The sequence below is a fragment of the Symphalangus syndactylus genome, chromosome 3 (genome assembly GCF_028878055.3).
Source record: "Symphalangus syndactylus isolate Jambi chromosome 3, NHGRI_mSymSyn1-v2.1_pri, whole genome shotgun sequence".
In the NCBI taxonomy this organism is placed as follows: Eukaryota; Metazoa; Chordata; class Mammalia; order Primates; family Hylobatidae; genus Symphalangus; species Symphalangus syndactylus.
In genome coordinates, this window is record NC_072425.2 from 33,231,950 (window position 1) to 33,255,639 (window position 23,690).

Here is a 23,690-nt window from a genome sequence, read left to right on the forward strand (position 1 = left end):
CGGGCGAATCACGAGGTCAGGAGATCGAGACCATCCTAGCTAACACGGTGAAACCCTGTCTCTACTAAAAAATACAAAAAATTAGCCGGGCATGGTGGTGGCTGCCTGTAGTCCCAGCTACTTGGGAGGCTGAGGCAGGAGAATGGCATGAACCCGGGAGGCGGAGCTTGCAGTGAGCTGAGATCGCGCCACTGCACTCCAGCCTGGGCGACAGAGCGAGACTCCATCTCAAAAAAAAAAAAAAAAAATCACCACGGTTGTAATTGAGACACAATGTTATATATATGTAATTCCTTATATAGATAGACATTTAAGACATTTTATATCTCAACTCAAATTTCTTTTTATTGAAATATTTTTGTTTTAACAGAATGACCAAACATAATAGTTGCTTACAAAATGTTCTAAATTATACTTAATTTTTATTTATTTATTTTTTTAGAGACAAAGGCTTGCTCTGTTGCCCAGGTTGGAGTACAGTGACACAATCACAGCTCATTGCAATCTCAAATTCCTGGGCTCAAGCAATCGTTCCAGCTCAGCTTCCCAGGTAGCTAGGACTATAAGCATGTGCCATCACTGCTGGCTAATTTTGTACTTTTTGTAGAGACTGATCTTGCCATGTTGCCTAGGTCTTAGACTCCTGGACTCAAGTGATCCTTTCACCTCAGCCTCCCAAACTGTTAGAATTACAGGTGTGAGCCACCATGCCTGGCCTACTTAATATTATTCAATGTTTACATAACTTTAATTTTCATGTATTCCAGGAGAGTTAGAAATGCCACTAACTCCTCTGTTCCTAACATGCCAACATTCTTCAGTGAATTCATTATGTACAGAACTTCAGACATTTCCATTATCTCCGGTTTGTAAAATGTAAGTAAAGATTATATCTAGAACCCAAGTTGCAATTCAGAACAAGCAGTCTTTATTTAAATCTCTCCATATGAAAGCAATTTCCAAGATACTTCTATGAAAAAAATTTAAGAGCTAGTACAGTGTCTGTAATAAGTAACTAAAAGGAATATATAAATATATGTATATATTTGGTTTTATATGCAAAGAGTATCTTTAGAAGGGCACACAAGAAACAAGTAATATTGGTTGTATCCAGAAAAGAAATAGGTAACCTAGCAATGTGGGTGGGAGATTTTTCACAGTATGGCTTTTATACATTTCAGTATTTTTAATGTGAATATATTATCATTAAAAATAAATAACTTAAAAAACTTTTAAGATCCTGGCATTGGAATAGTATGCTTAGGACATTGCCACTGGACACTTGCTAATGGCACTGTCTCTACTGGCAGTCACTGCCATGAAAGGTAATGTAGTGGTGTATTTGTTTGCTAGGGCTGCCCTAACAAATACCACAGATTAGATGACTTAAACAATAGAAATTTATTCCTTCACAGTTCTGGAGGTGAGAAGTGAAAGAACAAAGTGTCAGCCGGGTTGGTTTCTTTCTAAGACCTCCCTCCTTGGCTTATAGATGTCCCTTTGCCTTCATACATTCTTTCCTCTAACATTGTCTATACCCCAATCTCCTGTTCTTATAAGGACACCAGTCATGTTGTATTAATGGCTCTGTTTCACTTAATTACCTCTTTAAAGACCTTGTCTCCAAATACAGTCACATTCTGAGGTACTGAGAATTAGGACTTCAAATAAGAATTCTGTGGGGACACAATTCAGCCCATAATAAGTGGTTAGAAGCTCTGAACTAGAGCCACATTGCCTGGCTCTATCACTTTCTAACTGCAACCTTAATTGTTCTGTGCCTCAGGTTTTTTTAATCTACAATACTGGGCTAATAATAGTATCTACCTCATAAGGTTGTTAAGAGGTCTACTAAAAGATTTGTCATAGGTCTGTGGCCAGAAATAGCCAAAGATCACAGAGCAGTGTGGACAATCGTTGATCAATAGATTTGGCTATCAGTTTATTCCCACTGAGAGTGCAAGGGATCATGTCTTATCTCTAACAGAGGACATCCACTGACCTTGTTCACCTCTTGTCAGTGTGGTCTCAGTATTGGGTGGACCAGACATACAGAACCAAGGCTTGATTCATAAACTTGTTCAATACCCCATCGTTGTTGCACAGAATAGTCTGAAATTGTAGAATTGATATTGCAGGGCTAGGTCATTATATTCTAGTTTGAGCCAAAACTGCATAGCTTAATAGCCCAGCATCCTTGCCCTTTGACAGAGTCTGAGATAGCTTTCACTGCTGTCTTAAACCATGCAGCATACATGTAACTTAATGTTTTCTAAGATTGATTAGTCTGCTATCCTGAAATAAAGCCACTCCATTCCTCTGCTTCTTACGCCAGTTACAAAATTGGGAACATAACCAGTACAATTAGTCTACTGTAAACCTAGAACTTAATGTGTCCTAAAATAACATATTTTCAGGAAAATGACAGTAAAGTCTAAAAGTCTCTAATGAATTATTCCAGGACTGGAAACTGTGGGAACTGTGTGTATTAGGTTTGAGTTCTTGTTATAATTAGCTGATCTGCCAGAGGAGAGTGCTATTTGGATTACTGGGACCAGCTGGAGTCAAGGCTCTATAATTCATCACTGGCTGCTTAGGCTTCTATTAATGGTCTCAGGAAAGTGTCAAAGCATAAGACAGAGGGCCCTAAATATATCTTTATCTTCTGGCTAAGAATTATTTACATTTCTTGAGTAAATTTGTGCTATACAGAGTTCTATCATGAACTAAGAATTGTCCATATCAGATATGAGCCCTAAAAAGAGCATAGGACAAGTATGGAAACTACATATACTTTGTTTAAATACTTTTAATTCTCTTGCTAAGGTACAAGATCTTTATTTGCAGGACATATACTGTTTTTGTTAGTGCCCTTTTACTCTTTTATTTAGTCCATACACCCTAATCCATCTGTTATGGCAGACTGGCATTTTTAGAAACAGAAACTAGCAGAAATTAGTATGATCTTTAATTTCAGTTTGATTTTAAAAGTATTTAAACCATAATAAGCTCTTTTTAATCACAAGTTATATGTCTATTGTTATAACTCAAATATCTAATAAGAATTTATGGGCCGGGCGCGGTGGCTCAAGCCTGTAATCCCAGCACTTTGGGAGGCCGAGGCGGGTGGATCACGAGGTCAGGAGATCGAGACCATGCTGGCTAACACAGTGAAACCCCGTCTCTACTAAAAAATACAAAAAATTAGCCGGGCGTGTTGGCGGGCGCCTGTGGTCCCAGCTACTCGGGAGGCTGAGGCAGGAGAATGGCGTGAACCCAGGAGGTGGAGGTTGTGGTGAGCCGAGATCGCGCCACTGCACTCCAGCCCGGGGGACAGAGAAAGACTCCGTCTCAAAAAAAAAAAAAAAAAAAAAGAATTTATGAAACAAATCTTAACTAATGACTTATGATTTGGCAAAGTTAGAAAAAAAGGCTTTCAAATTAGCTAATGGTTTTAGAGCCATTTGAAACAACTGAAAGAAGTTGTCCCCTCACTACTACATTTACCAGCAAGAGATAAATCACTTCCATTTGTTTGGTGACTGTGAAAGCTTAAAAATCCATATTTTAAAAATGAGTTTACAGTAGTCCCCCTTTATACCGGGAGAATAAATTCCAAGACCTTAAATGGATGCCTGAAACTGTGAATGTTATTGAACCCTATATATACCGTTTTTTCTCATATATTCATACCTATGATAAAGTTTAATTTATAAATTAGCCATAGTAAGACATTATCAGCAATAACTATAGTAAAATAGTAAAATAGAACAACCATAACAAATACCATCCTCATTACTCTTGTGCTTTGGAGTCATTATTAAATACAGAAAGTGTTACTTGAACACAAGCACTGTGATTCTGCAACAGCCGATTTGATAACTGAGAATGCTACTAAGTGACTAATGGGCAGGTGGTGAGTATATATAGTGTGGATATGCTGGGCAAAGGGATGATTCACATCCTGGGCGAGATGGTGTAGGATGGCGTGAAATTTCATCACACTGCTCGCAACAGTGCAATTTAAAACTTATGAATTGTTTATAGAATATTCTATTTAATAGTTTGGACTGCAGATGACCACAGATAAATGAAACCAAGTATAGTGAACTCATGGATAAGGGGGAACTACTGTATATCTCAACTGTAAAACTAAAAACAAGGAGAAAAGGTGTTAAAATTTTTTTTAAAAAAGAAGGAAAAATAATAAAGAATGTTATTGTAGCTTTAACTTATTTTTATGGTCCCAATTATTTTTATTTCAGAGCACAACATTTTGGCTGAAAATAATACCCAGTTAACAATATTTTTAGTGCCTACCACATATAAGATTCTATGCTAGATTTTATGGACTAAAAAAGAAAAGTCTGTATGGTGTAAGATTTTATTAACCTACTAACTGACTGCTGACTTGTGAATATATTTTTATGAACAATGTATCAGATTCAGACATGCCTTCAGAAAGCTCCATTAAGAGTGAAAATGTGTGTCTATATTGGACATGGCTTGCTAAATATAACCCCTTCCTTTCACTTTAAAATAGTTGCTTACAATCTGAGGTGTTGTCAAAGAAACCTTGGTAAGATTCAGGAATTGTCTAGATTCTCAAATTTTCTACCACATGACCAGATTTTTGGATTATGTGAGTAAACTGGATGCCTTAGACATAAAACCTAGCTTTCCACTGCCCTAGACTGTCAATTTAACTGGCAATACTTATAATTAGCATGCTCATATATGTTCCATATGAACAGAGAAACAGAATACAGTCAGTTCTCACTCAGGGTAGCAGGAAGCTTGGGACACAGATTAAGGGGTTTATGAATTAATAGTCTTTCCCCTACCAAAGCTAGTAGCATCATAGCTACAGATGAGCTGTAATTTACACTGATTGTCATGCATATTTTCTCCCTTCTCCCCCCAGTACCCCTAAACACACATACACAGACACACATCACTCACTCACAAACCCACCAAGATTGAAGGTCTTGAACTAAACTTTAGGACTCTGCCATCTCCAGAGAAGGACTTTTTCATAGTTCCGATCCTCAGCCGGTAGAGGATCCAGAATTTCTATATGGAATGGACTTGGGGACAGCAATTTTATAAAAATTTTTGTTGAGGTTGCTATTTGCATGGTAAGCATGGTAATTTTACTTAGATTGTATTTTTATTTTTGGTGGTGTATAAGGTTGACGCTAGCATAGTTTATGGAGGGAAGTGCTAAAACTCTCCCAAGTCAGCCCTCTCTGGCTCCAGGTTCCATTGAGGGAGGTAGAGGTGGGACTAATTTTTAGTCAAGTAGGAACAATTGAGTTTACAAATTACCAAACTTTCCCAAGGATGGAGGAAGTGAGTACTGTGTTTGGTCTGTAGAACTCGACTGCAGTTTACACATTTATAAAGTTAATTTTTCACTTGATTTTGAGTGTAAAAGTACTTTAAAAATACTTTTTAAAAATAGCATTTTGGGCCAGGCACGGTGGCTCACACCTGTAATCCCAGCACTTTGGGAGGCCGAGGTGGGCAGATCACTTGAGGTCAGGAGCTGGAGACCAGCCTGGCCCACGTGGTGAAACCCTGCCTCTACTAAAAATACAAAAATTAGTCAGGCGTGGTGGCAGACGCCTGTGGTCCCAGCTGCTCGGGAGGCTGAGACAGGAAAATCACTTGAATCTGGAGTGGAGGTTGCAGTGAGCCAAGATAGTGCCACTGTACTCCAGCCTGGGTGACAGAGCGAGACTCTGTCTCAAAAAAATAAAATAAAAGAATAAAATTTTATTATACAAAAGACTCAATATTATTAATGTATTAAACTTTAACTCTTTTTTTTTCAGTAATTTGCTTACTGCTGAAGAATCAGCTAATAAATACTACATGATGTGGCAATTAGAAAGATGTAGAAGCCCTTTGAACCCATTTTTGCTTACAGGTAAAGATTAATTGCTTTTAAGTGATAAATAGAAAGTATAGGTAAAAAGGTACAACCAGTAGAAATGTGGGATATCCTTTTTCTTTGACCATTTCTTAACACAATATATAACTTCGCCTGAAGCTAAAATACCAAGATATCTTCCATAAGGTTCATTATGCTAGGTGCAGAAGTATATGACAAGATCCGGATCTTGCTGATTTTCTGGGTAATTCCTATACATGGGAGAAGGAAAAGAAAAGAAATGAAATACAAGTAGTACATAAAACAGTCCCATACACGTAATCTGTATTTCCAAGGTTGTGAGTTGTTTGTAAAAAAAAATAAAAAAAATCACATCTAATGTTAAAAGTTTTAGTTGCCCAAGCTTTCCAAAAAGGACATTTAAAAACATTTTAACAACGGCCGGAAATTAGCCGGGAGTGTCGGAGCGCACCTTTAGCCCCAGCTACTGGGGAGGCTGAGACCCAAGAATCACTGGAACCTGGGAGGTGGAGGTTGCAGTGAGCCGACATGGCGCCTTTGCACTCCAGCCTACGCGACGGAGCAAGTGTCTGTCTCAAACAAACGAACAAACAAACAAAACAAAAAAAATGGCTGGGCACCATGGCTCACACTTGTAATCCCAGCACTTTGGGAGGCCGACCCGGATGGATCACTTGAGGCCAGGAGTTCGAGACCAGTCTGGCCAAAATGTTGAAATCCCCTCTCTACTAAAAATACAAAAATTAGCTGAGCATGGTGGTGCACGCCTGTAGTCCCAGCTACTCTGGAGGCTGAGGCAGGAGAATCGCTTGAACCAGGGAGGTGGAAGTTGCAGGAGCTGAGATCACCACTGCACTCCAGCCTGAGCAACATGGTGAGACTCCATCTCAAAAATAAATAAATAAAATTTTAGCAAAACTTGTTTATAGTTTAACAAAATAATTTTGAGGTGAATATACATTTCACATGTATATTCAAAATTTATCTGAGTAAGTTAAACTCTTGTCTGTGTCTGAACTATTCCATCACGGAAATGGAACTTTGGATAAGGTATTATTTTAAAATTTTTTTAAATGAATCACTGAGTTGCCAAAAACAAAGTGAAAACAGGAATCCTGGGAAGCACGTAAGCACCAAAGCTGGCTTTCACTCCAAGCTTTCTATTAAACCTTGGAGACTTTGAACTTTTCTGTTTTGAAGTTGACAGAGTCAAGAAATATCCTATGTGGAGGGTCTGATAGGGGACCCCTACATAAAACTGGGAATTCAACAAACTACCATCAAAATAAGAGCATACAAAAATAAACCACCATATATAGAAGGGAACTCCGAATAAATTTGCATATTTCTACCTTGGAGCTGGAAGAGAGGAAAAGAAAAAAAATTTCTCTTAAGTACTTCTAACCAGAAGGCAGCCATCATGCCTGGTTGCAGTCTGAATTCAAACCACCTATATACTTTTAAAAATAGTGATGATTTAATTTAAAGTGGTCCCAGGTTGACAGTGCCTCCCAAACACATAGAGAAACAAAAGTAAATCCTTTCTAGAGGAAAATAATTTTTTTTCTGGAAGAATGTACTTCAACTCATGCTTCAAAGACCTTCCACAATGTTGAAAGAAACACATGCTGATAGACAAAAATCACAAAATATATTGGCACCATCAGTGAGATACAGCAGAAACATTAGACATCAAAATCAGATCATGTATTGAAACTATCAGTTACATAGTATAATATACTTTTAAAGCAAAAAAAAGGGGGGAACAAGATGTCTTGTATTATTTCTTGCAACTGCATGTGAATCTACAATTATTTCTATCTGAAAAAAAGGAATGGACTGTTGATATACACAACACAGCTGATCTCAAAATAATTATGCAGAATGACAGAATCCACAAAAAATTCATATGGTATAATTCTATTTATATAAAATTTTAGAAAATGTAGTTTATAGTGTCAGGAAGCAGAACAGTGGGACAGGGGTTGGGGGATGAGGAAGATTAGAAGGGAGGTATAAAGAGGCGGGAGGGATACAAAACTTTGGAGGGAATGGATATGTTCATTACCTTGACTGTGGTAATGGATTCATGAATGTATAAATATGTCAAAACTTATGAGACCTTTCACTCTAAATATGTGTAGTTTATTGCATGTCAGTTATACTTTAATAAAACTATTAAAAATTATACCTATCTTATAGAATTATTTAGGGATTAATTAAGAATAATGCATGTAAAGAAAGCACTTAGCACAGTGCCAGATGTTTTTTAGTAACTTGTAATTACTATTATTAATATTAGTATTTTTAAGTTTTAATTTCTTCTTAATATTATTGTCATTATAAAAGCGCCATTCCAAAATTAGAGTTTCAAAATTTATAATCCTAATTTCAAGTTGATGTTTATAATGCAGGTAATAATATTAGGTAGTTGTGCTACTTCAGTTCCTCCATATGTTATGATTTCTCCCGTTTAGGCTAGAAAGTAATGAGGCAGTAAGCTCTGTACCACAATATCTAAGATGATATAGTCATCATAAAATCTGAACAAATATATCTTTTTGTTTAGGCTTATTATAATGAGTTAGAATTTCTAATTTAATAAAGCTTATATTACTTCAAAATGTTAATCAAACATTAATTTAATAATTGAAAATGGTCAAACAAAATAAGATTTCCTTCTACTAAATATTAGAATAATTTTAACTTTTTGATATTTTCAAAGAGTGAAATAAATCCTTTATGTGACTTCTACTGCTATAATAGCTTGAACTTTTACAAATATTAGCATCTTGAGACAAAAATATCAGCTATAACTTCGTTTCACTTTTTTTCTAATGCATAAAAATGCATTTCATAAAGAAATTCCAGTGTGGTTCTGTTTATTGTGTTTTGTTTCTTTTGCTTGGTAGACTGTTTCTAACTATTGGTTTTTAATTTTTTTTGTAAGTGCCAAGACTTCAAGAGCCCCACTGCCAATATTCAGTTACAGATTTGAAAAAGATATTTTCTGTTAAAGAAGAAAGCCTTGTGATTAATCCAGAAAAGGCAGAGTGGTGGAAACAAGCAGGACTAAATCTGAAAATGATGGAAACATTGGAACATCTGAATACATATTTATGTCATGATAATTTGTCTTCTAATGACACTAAAATTGAGATATTTTTGCCTACGAAAGTGCTTCAATTAGAATGTAAGTACATAATAGTAAATATTAGTTATGTAAACATTTTCAGAATGTGAAAATGTTAGATTCTGGATTCCTCTAGGTAATTGGGAAAATCACTAGGTTCTAGCATTCCATATAGGCCCTGGCTCTGCCAGAATTTATGGCTTTGGATTTCTCTAGGTCCCATTTTCTTGAAAAAATGATGAAGTTGGACTAGTTAACCCTCAAATCTTGTTATGTCCTAGAATTCTATAGTCTCAGTTTTTAAATTTCTAGCCATTTTCATTTAAAGTGACTTTGTTTCCTTTTATAAATGATTAAATTGCTAGCAGTTTCTGTTCACATCGGCCTAGATGCAAACCAGCATTTTGCAGTAACTGTATTTTGACCTAACAGCTGAACATTAGCATTCAATAATATCACTCTTTAACAATAGAGGATTTTCCTTTTTACTTAAAAGTTTACTAATTCATTTTTTACTGTACAACTTAAGAAGGCAAAAATGTCTTTTGAGTATCTATGTCTTGAGCTATTTGGGTTGCTATATACGGGCATTATATTAATAGTAAATTAAACATATTTAGCATGAATTATATATTTTGTGTGTGTGTGGGGTTTGTTTTGTTTGTTTGTTTGTTTATTTTGAGACATAGTCTCACTCTGTTGCCCAGGCTGGAGCACAGTGGCATGATCTCGACCCACTGCAACCTCCACCTCCCGGGTTCAAGTGATTCTCCTGCCTCAGCCTCCCAGGTAGCTGGGATTACAGGTGCCTGCCACCATGCCTGGCTAATTTTTGTATTTTTAGTAGAGATGGGGTTTCACCATGTTGGCCAGGCTGGTCTTGAACTCCTGACCTCAAGCGATCTGCCCGCCTCAGCCTCCCAAAATGCTGGGATTACAGGCATGAGCCACCGTGCCCAGCCAGATTTGGGAAAGTTTATAGTTTATTATAGGATAATGAACATAGTTAGAAACAAATTTTAGAAAGTACTATCTATGTTGGGAGATTGGCCTAAGGAGATAAGGAATCTGAATAAGAATTGTTATCAGCAAGGAGTATTTCAAACACAGAAGACAGAACAATTTTTTTTAACATATACCCAGTAATGGGATTGCTGGGTCAAACGTAGTTCTGTTTTAAGTTCTTTGATAAATCTCCAAACTGTTTCCACAGTGGCTGAGCTAATTTACATCCCCCACCCAGAGTGTGTAAGTATTCTCGTTTCTCCACAGCCTTACCAGCCTCTATTGTTTTTTGACTTTTTAATAGTAGCCATTCTGAATGGTATGAAATGGTACCTCATTGTAGCTTTGATTTGCATTTCTCTGATGATTGGTGATGCTGAGCACTTTTTTCATATGTTGTAGGTCTTGTAAGTCTTCTTTTGAGAAGTGTCTGTTCATGTCTTTTGCCCATTTTTTAATGGGGTTGTTTTTTGCTTGTTCAATTGTTTAAATTCCTTGTAGATTCTGGATATTAGATCTTAGTGGGATGCATAGTTTGTGATTATTTTCTCCCATTCTGTAGACTGTCTGTTTACTCTGTTGATAGTTTCTTTTGCTGTACAGAAGCTCTTTAGTTTCATTAGGTCCCACTTGGTAATTTTTGTTTTTGTTGCAATTGCTTTTGAGGACTTAGTCATAAATTCTTTCCCAAGGCTGATGTCCAGAATGGTGTTTCCTAGGTTTTCCTCTATGATTCTTATAGTTTAAGGTCTCACATGTAAATATTTAATCCATCTTGAGTTAATTTTTATATATGGTGAAAGGTAGGGATCCAGTTTTATTCTTCTGTGTATGGCTAGCCAGCTATCCCAGAACCATTTATTGAATAGGGAGTTCTTTCCCCCTTGCTTGTTTTTGCTGGCTTTGTTGAAGATCTGATGGCTGTAGGTGTGCGACTTTATTTCTAGGTTCTCTCTTCTGTCCCATTAGTCCTTGTATCTGTTTTTGTACCAGTACCTTGGCATTTTGGTTACCCTAGCCCTATAGTATAGTTGGAATCAGGTAATGTGATGCCTCTGGCTTTATTCTTTTTGCTTAGGATTGCTTTGGCTACTCAGGTTCTTTTTTGGTTTTATATGAACTTTAGAATAGTTTTTCCTAGGTCTGTGGAAAATGATGTTGATAGTTTGATAGGAATAGTGTTGAATCTGTACATTGCTTTGGGCAGTATGGTCATTTTAACTATATTGATTCTTCCAATCCATGAGGATATAATGTTTTTCCTTTTATTTGTGTCATCTATGATTTCTTTCAGCAGTGTTTTGTAGTTCTCCTTGTAGAGGTCTTTTATCTCATACATGCACTAATATGTTCATCACAGCACTATTCACAATAGCAAAGACAAGAAATCAACCTAGGTGGCCATTAACGTGGATTGGATAAAGAAAATGTGGTACCAATGAGATACCATCTCACGCCAGTTAGAATGGCGATCATTAAAACGTCAGGAAACAACAGATGCTGCAGAGGATGTGGAAAAATAGAAATGCTTTTACACTGTTGGTAGGAGTGTAAACTAGTTCAACTGTTGTGGAAGACAGTGTGGCAATTCCTCAAGGATCTAGAACCAGAAATACCATTTGACCCAGCAAGGATTATAAATCATTCTGCTATAAAGACACATGCACACATATGTTTATTGCGGCACTATTCACAATAGCAAAGACTTGGAACCAACCCAAATGCCCATCAATGATAGACTGGATAAAGAAAATGTGGTACATTTACACCATGGAATACTATGCAGCCATAAAAAAGGATGAGTTTTATGTCCTTTGCAGAGACATGGATGAAGCCGGAAACCATCATTCTCAGCAAACTAACACAGGAACAGAAAATCAAACATCACATATTCTCACTCAAAAGTGAGAGTTGAACAATGAGAACACATGGACACAGGGAGGGGAACATCACACACCGGGGCCTGTTGTGGGGTTGGGGGCTAGGGGAGGGATAGCATTAGGAGAAATACCTAATGTAGATGAAGGGTTGATGGGTGCAGCAAACCACCATAACATGTATATACCTATGTAACAAACCTACACGTTCTGCACATGTATCCCAGAACTTAAAGTATTAAAAAAAAAATTGTGGTACATACACACCATGGAATAGTACACAACCATAAAAAAGAATGAAATCATGTCCTTTGCAGTGACTTGGATGCAGCTGGAGGCCATGATCTTAAGTGAATTAACTCAGGAATGGAAAACCAAATACTGCATGTTCTAGTAGGAGCTAAACATTGGGTATTCATAGACATAAAGATGGCAACAATAGAAACTGGGGGCTACTAGAGGAGGGAAGTGGGGGAAAGGGTTGAAAAACTAACTATTGAGTACTATGCTCAGTACCTGGGTGATGAGATCAGTCATAGCCCAAACCTCAGCATCATGCAATATACCCAGGTAACAAACCTGCCCATGTACTCCTAAATCTAAAATAAAAAGTTCAAATTATTTTTTTAATCACAAAAAAACTACAAATAGCAAATACCAAAATATGTAACAGATGTATAAATGCTCCTTGGGATAAATATATGATAGACAATTAACTGTCATCATATCCCCGTCTCTGTTTCCACTCATTTCTATAGTGTACTCCTGTGGCTCACTAGTAATATAACCACAGTGGTAACACAAATTCCAGGTTCAAAGGTAACCTAAGAAAATCTGCTTTCTTACTTCTTGAATATTCCTTATAAAAAGAACAATAAGCAATGTAAAATAAATTTTTTAGAAAGACAGAAGACAAAGATGTTTGGATGGCTAGGAAAGAGAACAGATAAACAGACTATATCAAGCAAATACACACCAGTCCATCTCAGGCCTACATGGTACCCATGGTGGAATAAGAATGTTAAATAAGATTAGGTCAGGTTAGTAGACAAAGAAAAGGGAGAAGATTTTATGAGGTCTTCAAATATCCATATAATGTATTAAATCTGTAAAACTAAAGTCTTTATTGTGATTTGTAACTAATTTGAGATTAAAATAAAACATATTCATATTTGATATTCTTGATATCCAATAAATTATGGTAATTCTGAAGTTGGAAATGCTGCTGGAAAATGACAGCAATACACTTGCTTGATGCAAGGTTGCCACAAAACTTTAATTTGTAAAAAAATGAATGTTTAACAGTATAATTAAATGTATAGCAGTATAATTCTGAAGTTTAAGTAGCAATAACTATATCTGGAACCCATGCCAAGTCGTCAGGGCAGGGGTGCTTAAAGAGAGAATAATAAAGGAAAATAATGAGAAAACTGAAATAATAAATAGTTTCTATTCACCTGCTAAACATACCAGATTACCACTAGAGAATATCTGAAAAGTGGCACTCGGATCCTATTCAGCCCACATGTTATTGACTCATATGGTGTTTTAATTAGTTAACAACTTTTTTTTTTTTTTTTGAGACAGAGTCTTGCTCTGTTGCCCAGGCTGGCATGATCTCAGCTCACTGCAACCTCTACCTCCCAGGTTCATGCAATTCTCCTGTCTCAGCCTCTTGAGTAGCTGGAACTACAGCCATGCACCACCATGCCTGGCTAATTATTGTATTTTTAGTAGAGATGGGGTTTCGCCATGTTGGCCAAGCTGGTCTCAAACTCCTGACCTCAGGTGATCTGCCCGCCTTGGCGTCCCAAAGTGCTGGGATTATAGGCGTGAGCCACCGTGCCCAGCCAGTTACCAACATTTAAAATTTGGGAGATTTCACATATATAATCTGTATTTTGAACTTATCTTTAAAATTCCAAAAACTGGACTCAGGTTCCGATATGGCAACGATTAGCTGGAGCCATTAACAGCTTACCACATTAGACAGACCATGCACTCTCCAGCTCACCGTAGTTCCCAGGACTTACAAATTGAAGCCTGTTGTTACTTGATATTTGACACTTTTGTCTTACATTTAGGTATAGTTAAGAGGAAAGTAAAATGTTTCTTATACCAATACCTCTAATAAAAGCAAAAAAAAAATTATAAACTACATTTTGGAAGAAAATAATACAAAGTTCATCTATACAAACAAAGATTGTGATTTAAGCCATAGCCATACATTTTACTAATTTACATTATTTAGTTGGCCCTATAGGCATTTGTTTTTTTCCAAATCAATTTTATGAAGTATAATTTACATAAAATAAACTGCCCCTGTTTTATTTTTACTGTACTCACAATTATGGTTTATTAAGGGAAAGGACGCATATTAGAATGAGCCAGAAAAAGAGATGTTTATGATGGAATGTAGGAGGGCTCCAAATGTGAAGATTTCCTTGTCCCCAGGATGCACTACTCTTTTGTCATTGATACATCACAATATACACAAACGTTGCCAGTCCAGGAAGACTGCACCTATTTTAACTGTACAGTTTGATGAATTTTGACAAGTATATGCCTGTGAAACTGCCACTACAATTAAGATACAGAGTATTTCTATCATAAAAACGTTTCTTTATGCCCCTTTGCGGTCATTCTCCTGCCATCCCATCTCTCCTCCTCACTAACCTACCCCCCTGGTCCTTGACAACCACTGGTATACTTTCTGTCACTATGTATTATATGTTTCCCCTATCCTAGAATTTCACTTGTGGAATGAAATAGTATAAGTTCTTTTGTGTTTGCCTTCTTCCACTGAGCATAACATTTCTGAGGTTCATTCATGATGTTGTGTATCACTAGTTCATTTCTGTTTATTGTTAAGAAATTTTTCATTGTATGGATATACCACAGTTTGTTTATCAATTCCCCTGGGCTTTTCCCCCACTTTTTTATTATTGTGAATAAAAGTTATAAATATTTTTGTGCAAGTGTTTTTGTGGAAACATGTTGTTTCTCTCTTTAAATTTTTTTATTTTTTTTTAATTAATTAGCGATGGGGATCTCAATCTCTTGGCTTCAAGCGATCCTCCCATCTGGTCCACCCAAAGTACTGGGATTACAGGTGTGAGCCACCGTGCGAGGCCACACATTATCATTTCTCTTGAGTGAATATCTAGGAGTCAAATTGCTGAGTCTTATGTGTATGTTTACTTTTATAAGAAACTACTAAATTGCTACCCAAAGTAATTTCACCATTGCACATTTTCACCAGCAATGTGTGAGAGATCCAATTATCCCATATCCTTGCTAACACTTGGTACTGGCAGTGTTTTAAATTTTAATCATTCTAATGAGTGTGTTGTGGTTATTTCATTGTGGTTTTAATTCTATTTCCCTGCTGACTAATGATGTTGGGCATCTTATTCATGTTCATTGGCCATTTGTATATAATTTAAACAAAAAATACAGGCACATCTCATTTTATTGTACTTCACTTTATTGTGCTTCACAGATAATTGTGTTTTTTACAAATGGAAGTTTTGTGGCAGTCTTGCATCAAGCAATTCTTTCGCAGCCATTTTCCAACAGCATTTCCAACTTTAGAATTATCATAATTTATTAGCTATCAAAAATATAAAATGAATGTTTTATTTTAACCTCAAGTTAGTTATATATCACAATAAAGACTTTACATAATTTTATAGATTTAATACATTATATGGATATTTGAAGAACATGTGCTCACTTTGTGTCTCTGTCACATTTTGTAATTATCACAATAGTAAAGATTTTTTTCTTATTATATCTGTTATAGTTATCTGTGATCAGTTACCTTGATTTTAATTTTGTGATTGTTTTGGGGTGCCAGAGACTGCCCATATAAAAAAGTGAATTGAATTAATAAATGTGTGTGTTCTGACTGCTCCACTAACCAGCTGTTCCCTCATCTCTCTCCCTTTCCTTGGCCCACTCTGTCTGTCGAGACACAACAATACTAAAATCAGGCCAATTAATAATCCTACAGTGGCCTGTAAGTCTTCAAGTGAAAGGAAGAGTTGCACAACTCTCACTTTAAATCAAAGGCTAGAAATTATTAAGTGAGAAAGGCATGCTGAGAGCCAACCTAGGCCAAAAGCTAGGTCTCTTGCTTTTGGCCAGTTGCCAAGTCGTGAATGCAAACGAAAAATTCCTGAAGGAAATTAAAAGTGCTACTTTAGTGAATACACAAATGATAAGAAAGTTAAATAGCCTTGTTGCTAATATGGAGAGGATTTGAGTGGTGTAGATAGATCAAACCAGCCACAATATTCCCTTAAGCCAAAGCCCAGTACAATGCAAAGCTCTAACTCCCTTTGATTCTATGAAGGCTGAGAAAGGTAAGGAGCTACTGAAGTTGGAAGCTAACAGAGATTGGTTCATGAAGTTTAGGGAAAAAAGTCATCTCCGTAACATAAAAGTACAAGGTGAAGCAACAAGTGTAAATGTAGAAGCTGCAGCAAGTTATCCTGAAGATCTGGCCAAGATTATTGAAGATGGCCACACTAAACAACAGATATTCAATGTAGATGAAACAGCATTCTATTTGAAGAAAGTGTTATCTAGGACTTTTATAGCTAGAGGGGAGCAGTCAATGTCTGGCTTCAAAGCTTCAAAGGACAGGCTGACCCTCCTATTAGGGGCTAATGCAGCTGTTGACTGTACCTTGCCAAAGTTCATTTACCATTCTGAAAATCCTAAGGCCCCTAAGAATTATGATAAATCTACACTTTCTGTGCTCTATAAATGGAACAACAAAGCCGGAATGATAGCACATCTGTTTACAGCATGGCTTACAAAATTTTAAGGCCACTGTTGAGACCTACTACTCAGAAAAAAAGATTCCTTTCAAAATATTACTGCTCATTGACAGTGTACCTGGTCATTCAAGAGCTCTGATGGAGATATACAAGAAGATTAATTTTGTTTTCATGTCTGCTAACACAACATCCATTCTTCAGCCCATGGATCAAGGAGTCATTTCTACTTTCTAGTGTTATTATTTAAGAAATACATTTCATAAGGCCAGAGCTGCCATAGATAGTCATTCCTCTGATGGATCTAGTCAAAGTCAATTGAAATACTTTTGGGAAAGGATTTACCATTCTAGATGCCATTAAGAACATTCCTTATTCTTGGGAGGAGGCCAAAATATCAACATTAGCAAGATTGAAAAAGTTGATTTGAACCTTCATGGATGATTTTGAAGGGTTCAAGACTTTAGCGGTGCAAGTACATAACTACAGATGTGGTAGAAGTGGCAAGAAAACTAGAATTAGAAGTGGAGCCTGAAGGTGTGGTTGAATTGCTGCAATCTCATGCCAAAACTTGAACAAATGAGGAGTTTTTTCTTATGGATGGGCAAAGAAAATGGTTTCTTGAGATAGAATCTACCCCTGGTGGAGATTCTGTGAATATTGTTGTAATGACAACAAAGGATTTGAAATATTCCATAAACATAGTTGATAAAGTGGTGGCAGCATCAGCATCAGAGAAGATTGACTCCAGTGGTTTTTTTTTTTTTTTTTTTTTTGAGACCAAGTCTCACTCTGTCACCAAGCTGGAGTGCAGCGGCACGATCTTGGCTCACTGCACCCTCCGCCTCCAGGGTTCAAGCGATTCTCCTGCCTCAGCCTCCTGAGTAGCTGGGACTACAGGCACGTACCACCGTGCCCAGCTAACTTTTGTATTTGTAGTAGAGACGGGTTTCACCATGTTGGCCAGGATGGTCTTGATCTCTTGACCTCGTGATCCGCCTGCCTTGGCCTTCCCAAAGTGCTGGGATTACAGGCGTGAGCCACGCTCCCAGCCTTGACTCCAATTTTGAAAGAAGTTCTACTCTGGGTAAATGCTGTCAAACAGCACATGCTACAGAAAAATCTTTTGTCAAAAGAAAAGTCAGTCAGTGTGGCAAACTTCATTGTTGTCTTAGTTCAAAAAATTTCCACTGCCACACCAACCTTTAGCAACCACTACTCTGACAGTCAGCAGCTGTCAACATTGAGACAAGACCCCCTAGTCGGGTCCAGTGGCTTACACCTGTAATTCCAGCACTTTGGAAGTCCAGTGTGGGAGGATTATGTGAGCCCAAGAGTTCAAGATCAGCCTGGGCAACATAGCAAAACTTTGTCTCTCCTAAAAATAAAAATAAAAGCCTGGCATGGTGGTATGCACCTGTAGTCTCAGCTACTTGGGAGGCTGGTGGGAGGATTGCTTGGGCCCAGGAGTTGGAGGATGCAGTGAGCTATGATTGTGGCACTGCATTCCAGCCTGGGGTACAGAGGAAGACCATGTCTCAAAAAAAAAAAAAAAAAAAAAAGACATCCCCCACCTTAGCAAAAAGTTTATGACTTGCTAAAGGCTCAGATGATCATTAGCATTTTTTGGCAATAAAGTATTTCAAAATTAAAGTATGTACTTGTTTGTTTAGACATAATGCTATTGTACACAATACACTGCAGTATAACGTAAACATAACTTTTATATGTACTGGGAAATCAAAACATTTGTGTGACTCACCTTAACATATTTACTTTATTGTGATGGTCCAGAACTGAACCCACAATATCTCTGAGGTATTCCTGTAACAGCTTTATCAAGATACATTTCACATACCATACAATTGACTCATTTAAAGTGAACCATTCCATGGTTTTTAATATAAGCCCAGAGTTGTGCAATCATCACCACAAACCATTTTAGAAAACTTGTACCATCCCCAAAAGAAATCCTGTACCCATTAGTGGTCACTCCCCATTTTACTCAGCTCTGGAAACACTGTTCTCTCTCTATAGATTTGCCTTTTCTGGACATTTTATATAAATGGAATCATACAATATGTGGCCTTTCGTGACACTTCTTTCACTTAGCAGGTTTTCAAGATTCATCTATTTTGTAGAATATGCATATCTTATGTGAACTATTGTTCAAGTCTTTTGCCAAATTTTTAATTGGGTTCCTTTTTAAATGTAGAGTTATAAGAGTTCTTTATATATTTTGGATACAGTCCTTTGTCAGTTTTATGTATTGCAAGTATTTTTTTCCATTGTGGCTTGCCTGGTAGGTAAGTGTTTGACCCATGGAGTAACTGTTACCTCCAAGGGTATGATTCATAAGCCTATCAGCAAAAGGGCTTTACTGGAATGTCTTCTTTGCTTGGTAAACTAGCTCCTATAGTAAGAAAAAGGGTGCAAAATTTTGATCCTTTTTAAAAATTTATTTTATTCAGACCAAAAATTGATTTTCAAAGCAGTAAACAAAGTACTTATAAAGATCAAATTACATTAATAAGAAACCACAACTAAAAGTTATTCAAATACCTAATAGAACACTCATTTAAGTGTGGAAGTTACTTGTGTGTTTTTTATTTTCTGTTTTCAGCATGTCTAGAACATAAAAGTCATTCTTCACCTATTGCACTTATTGATGAAAAATCTACAAATGCTCATTTATCACTTCCACAAAAGAGTCCATCTCTGGCAAAAGAAGTACCAGATCTATGTTTTTCTGATGACTATTTATCTGATAAAAGAGCAGCAAAAGAAGAAAAACCAAAGAATGACCAAGAATCAGTAAACAGAATAATCCAAAAGAAAGAAAATAACGATCACTTTGAACTTGACTGTACAGGACCATCTATTAAATCACCTTCCTCTTCAATAATTAAAAAAGCATCTTTTGAACATGGTAAAAAACAAGAGAATGATTTGGACCCTTTGAGCGACTTTATTATGCTGCGAAATAAATATAAGACTTGTACCTCAAAGACTGAAGTCACAAACAGTGATGAAAAACATGGTAGGTAATTTAATAATATTTTGCCATAGATATGATAGGCTCAAGGACTAAGTACATAATTTATTATAGAAGGCAAGGAGATAAAGTTCTTCTAGATAAAATTATGTTATTTTTTGTAGTCAAGGAAAATGTCATTGATTCTTGATACTTCTTGTATACAGATAGATATGGATATATAGGCATGATTTAGATATAGATACATATATTTCAAAAAGTCTAAAAATGCATTTGAATTTATAACAAAAGCCACTATTTGTAAAACTTGCTTTCTACAGCATGGCCTTACAAATTCATAGTATCTCTAAATTTTGTTGGTCAATTCTGCCATTCTTTTTTCTGTTTTAGCTGTCAGTCCTGTCTCAGTATTTTAAATTATATTTTTATGTGTACTTGAAAGAAAACTTTCTCTGTCTACTTAATTGTTTCTTTCTAACATTACCTAACAGTTTCTGTTTGAGTTGTAACTGTCTTATATTCACTGCTTACAGCCACATCAAAGGTAATATAATGTGTCATATCATTTTACTTCTCATGAAAATAAAATAGGCATTCCAGAATAACTTTGACATAGGTTACCCTGATGAAATAAATACAACAATATTTATTTTTTTATTGGCTGCTGTTTATTCCTAAAATCCAGTACACATTGATGCAACCTAATGACTAGGGACATTGGAAACTTTCAATATTTATATATTGTTACATTCAGAAACACCAGAAATATTTTCTAATGATCAGTTTGTTTGATAAATCCTATTCTTTCTTTCTTCATAAGGTTAATAATATTATCATAAATACAGGTATCTTTATGCTTTATAAAGCACTTTTACATCTGTTGTCATATTTGATCTGTTTAGAAACATTGTTGAGGAATCAAAGTAGGTAGTATTACTGCATTTCAGTTAAAGAATACAAAAATATTTATGTGACTTAGAGACAGTTAGGTCTTACTGTCTCATATACTATTAATAGACACAAGATCAAGATCTTCAGTTCTTAATGTCATGATGGTTATATTTATTTTTCCAAAAGATGTGACAGCCTTTTATAAATCTGCTTAAAGTAATATTACTGGGGCTGGGCATGGTGGCTCACACCTCTAATCCCAGAACTTTGGAAGGCCAAGGCAGGAGGATTGTTTGAGGCCAAGGGTTTGAGACCAGCCTGAGCAACATAATGAGACCCCATCTCTAAAATTAGCCGAGTGTGGTGGCACACACATGTGATCTCAGCTACTCAGGAGGCTGAGGTGGGCAGATGCCTTAGCCCGGGAGTTTGAGGTTATGGTGAGCTGTCATTTTTAAAAAAGTAATATTACTGTGTCAATCAGACCATTTTTCATGGTAAAAATGCATGAATAATATTTAAAGATTTCAGAATTTTGTGATCTTTCCTATTTCTACATATTCAATTTAAAGTTACTTTTTATGTAATAGTTTGGCCACCTTATAACTTACCTTACCAGATGACAATTCTGTATGTAACTGAGCTATTTCTAACCAATATTTGGACCATAATTGAAGCATCGCTTCTGCATAAAAATAAGCAAAATATAAATAATTATTTTATAAATGTGACACAAAAATAAGAATTTTTCAAAGATTTGTTATTCTCAGATTTGTTCATGTTTTCTGATTCTATTTATATTTGGTGCAAAAAAGGAATCCACCCCAAAATTAACACTAACATCTTCTGGTTGCCATAGTGGTGATAATGGCTTATGATAGGGTATATTATCAACAGAAAGTGAGGGAAAGCAGCAAGAAAGGAGGAAAATGTAAAAAAGAATAAAAATAGAAAAGATCACAAAATTCTGAAATCTTTAAGTATTATTTTATCTTTTCTTATTTAAAAAATTAGCCATTCATTTACTAAACAATTAAAAAACCATTAATGTTATGAGGGAATGCTTCTGTACTCCTGATGTTTCCTCAATTAAGTGTTAAGTTCCTGGCCTCTTTGGCTTTTTATACATCTCTCCAGAGGGGATGGAAAGAATGATCTGAATTGTAAAGTCAAAATAATAAATTGGACATAAGCTGTGGGAATGGTTGCCCAGGAAGAACAGGAATTCTCCTTGGTTTTTCTGTCATGGCTCTTTTCTGGGCAGTTCCCCTGACCTCCCCCACCCTCCCTGGACCCAATGGGGTATCCTATCTCAGTCCAGCATACCCTAGGACTGGGTGGGTAATTCTGTCTAATTCTGGTGTTTAGTTAGCAAGCTCATTTGACTCTCAAACTAAATTCTGTTCCCCAGCGTAGCCTTTAATAGATCATACCAATGCACTCCAGCCTGGGTGACAGAGGGAGACCCTGTCTTAATATTTTGGTGTATATTTTACTTTTTGTCTTATTTTACAGTTAATTCAGAGGCAAGAAATACTATAAATTCTTAGACCCCCTCAAAAATTTTAATAATTAATATTGTTTGATCATATCTATTCTAATTATTTATGGTTAATTGAAAGTATTACTTGAAAATAGCATGTTAATCTAGTTTAGAATATAGTCCATTATATTTTTAACCATGTATGTAAATTTGGTAATGTGTTTCTGGAATTATTTTGTGATCATATTACTGATGGATAATACTACTATATGGTTAGAATAACTAGATTTTTATGTGTGTCTGTGTCTGTGTGTAAATCCTCTGTAATACTTAGGAAAGAAGAAATCCTCTGTAATACCTAGGACAGAAAGAAAACTAACATTTATTAGATACTTTGCGCCTGGCACTAAATTACATATTAGAGATAAATATGATGCTGTTGCTGACCTTGAGAAGCTCACAGTATAATAGAGTAGGTCAGATATGCAGATAGATCATTTCAATTCAATGTGGCAAGTACCAGTAAAGAGGTCTTCACAGAGTGCTAAAGAAACAAAAGGAGGAGCCCTTTGCTGGCCTGGAAGTAGAGTGGGCAGTTACATATGACTTTTTATAGAAGATGCCTGAGACCTGCAGGGTGCAGCAGTAAGACTAGGCCCAGGTCAGGCATGGTAGCTCATGCCTGTAATCCCAGCACTTTGGGTAGGCAGATCCCTTGAGCCCAGGAGTTTGAGACCAACCTGGACAACACAGGGAGACCTTATCTCTACCAAAATAATAATAATAATAAATTAAAAAAATAAATTAGCCCAGGATGGTGGTGCATGCCTGTGCTCCCAGCTACTTGGGAGGCTGAGGTGGGAGGATGGCTTGAGCCCAAGAGGTCAAGGCTGCAGTGAACCCTGATCATACCAATGCATTCCAGCCTGGGTGACAGAGGGAGACCCTGTCTTAAAAAAAAGAAAAGAAAAAAAATTGGCCTGGTTAAAAAAAGATGGAAATAGGGAAGGTTTGGGGCAGAGGTGAGGGAAGTAGTAGAAGAAAGGGTATGTGGAAAGTCACAGAGAAATTAAGTAGAACGGTACATACCTTCTGTGTCAGAAACTGTACTTGGTGTTTAAAGCAGATATATTTATCCACATTTTACATATGAGGAAACTGAGTCAGAACTGAGCTCAAAGTACTGATCTGATACCAAAGTTTTTTCCATTTTTACCATTCATCTTCCTACCTAGCAGTGTTAAGTCTGTTGATCTGAATAGTTGTTCACTTTAATACTGATGTGTTTCAATGAAGAAATTTAACTACTGATCATATTTTAGAAAAAAATTAAGGTAAAACAACATTAAGTTTCTCTTGAACAACACAAATTTATATTTTTTATTGGAATTTCAAGATAAAGAAGCATGTTCTTTGACACTTCAAGAAGAAAGTCCTATTGTTCATATTAATAAAACCCTGGAGGAAATAAATCAGGAAAGGGGAACAGATAATGTCATTGAAATTCAAGCATCAGGTATGTTATATGCTTTTAAAATGCATTCGGATTTGCTTAGTTTCAAAGCCCTTTCCTAGATAGCTAGGACATACCTCATTTTCCAGGTC

The 23,690-nt window shown here is 36.3% G+C and overlaps 2 protein-coding genes across 7 annotated transcripts in view; one reads left to right on the forward strand and one right to left on the reverse strand.

Annotated features, from left to right (window-relative positions):
- Nucleotides 1–23,690, forward strand: part of SHOC1 (shortage in chiasmata 1) — a 108,882-nt gene that overhangs the window by 47,956 nt on the left and 37,236 nt on the right. For all 6 annotated transcript variants that reach the window (XM_055271497.1, XM_055271502.1, XM_055271498.2 and 3 more), the window contains 5 exons: nt 768–876; nt 5,838–5,932; nt 8,868–9,110; nt 19,340–19,756; nt 23,482–23,601. In XM_055271497.1, the coding sequence (XP_055127472.1) occupies nt 768–876; nt 5,838–5,932; nt 8,868–9,110; nt 19,340–19,756; nt 23,482–23,601 (984 nt within the window). The remainder of the gene's footprint in view (nt 1–767; nt 877–5,837; nt 5,933–8,867; nt 9,111–19,339; nt 19,757–23,481; nt 23,602–23,690) is intronic.
- GNG10 (G protein subunit gamma 10) overlaps nt 4,069–23,690 on the reverse strand; it is an 81,730-nt gene continuing 62,108 nt past the window's right edge. The window contains exon 4 of the transcript XR_010119996.1: nt 4,069–6,147. The gene's annotated coding sequence lies outside the window, so the exon portion shown is untranslated. The remainder of the gene's footprint in view (nt 6,148–23,690) is intronic.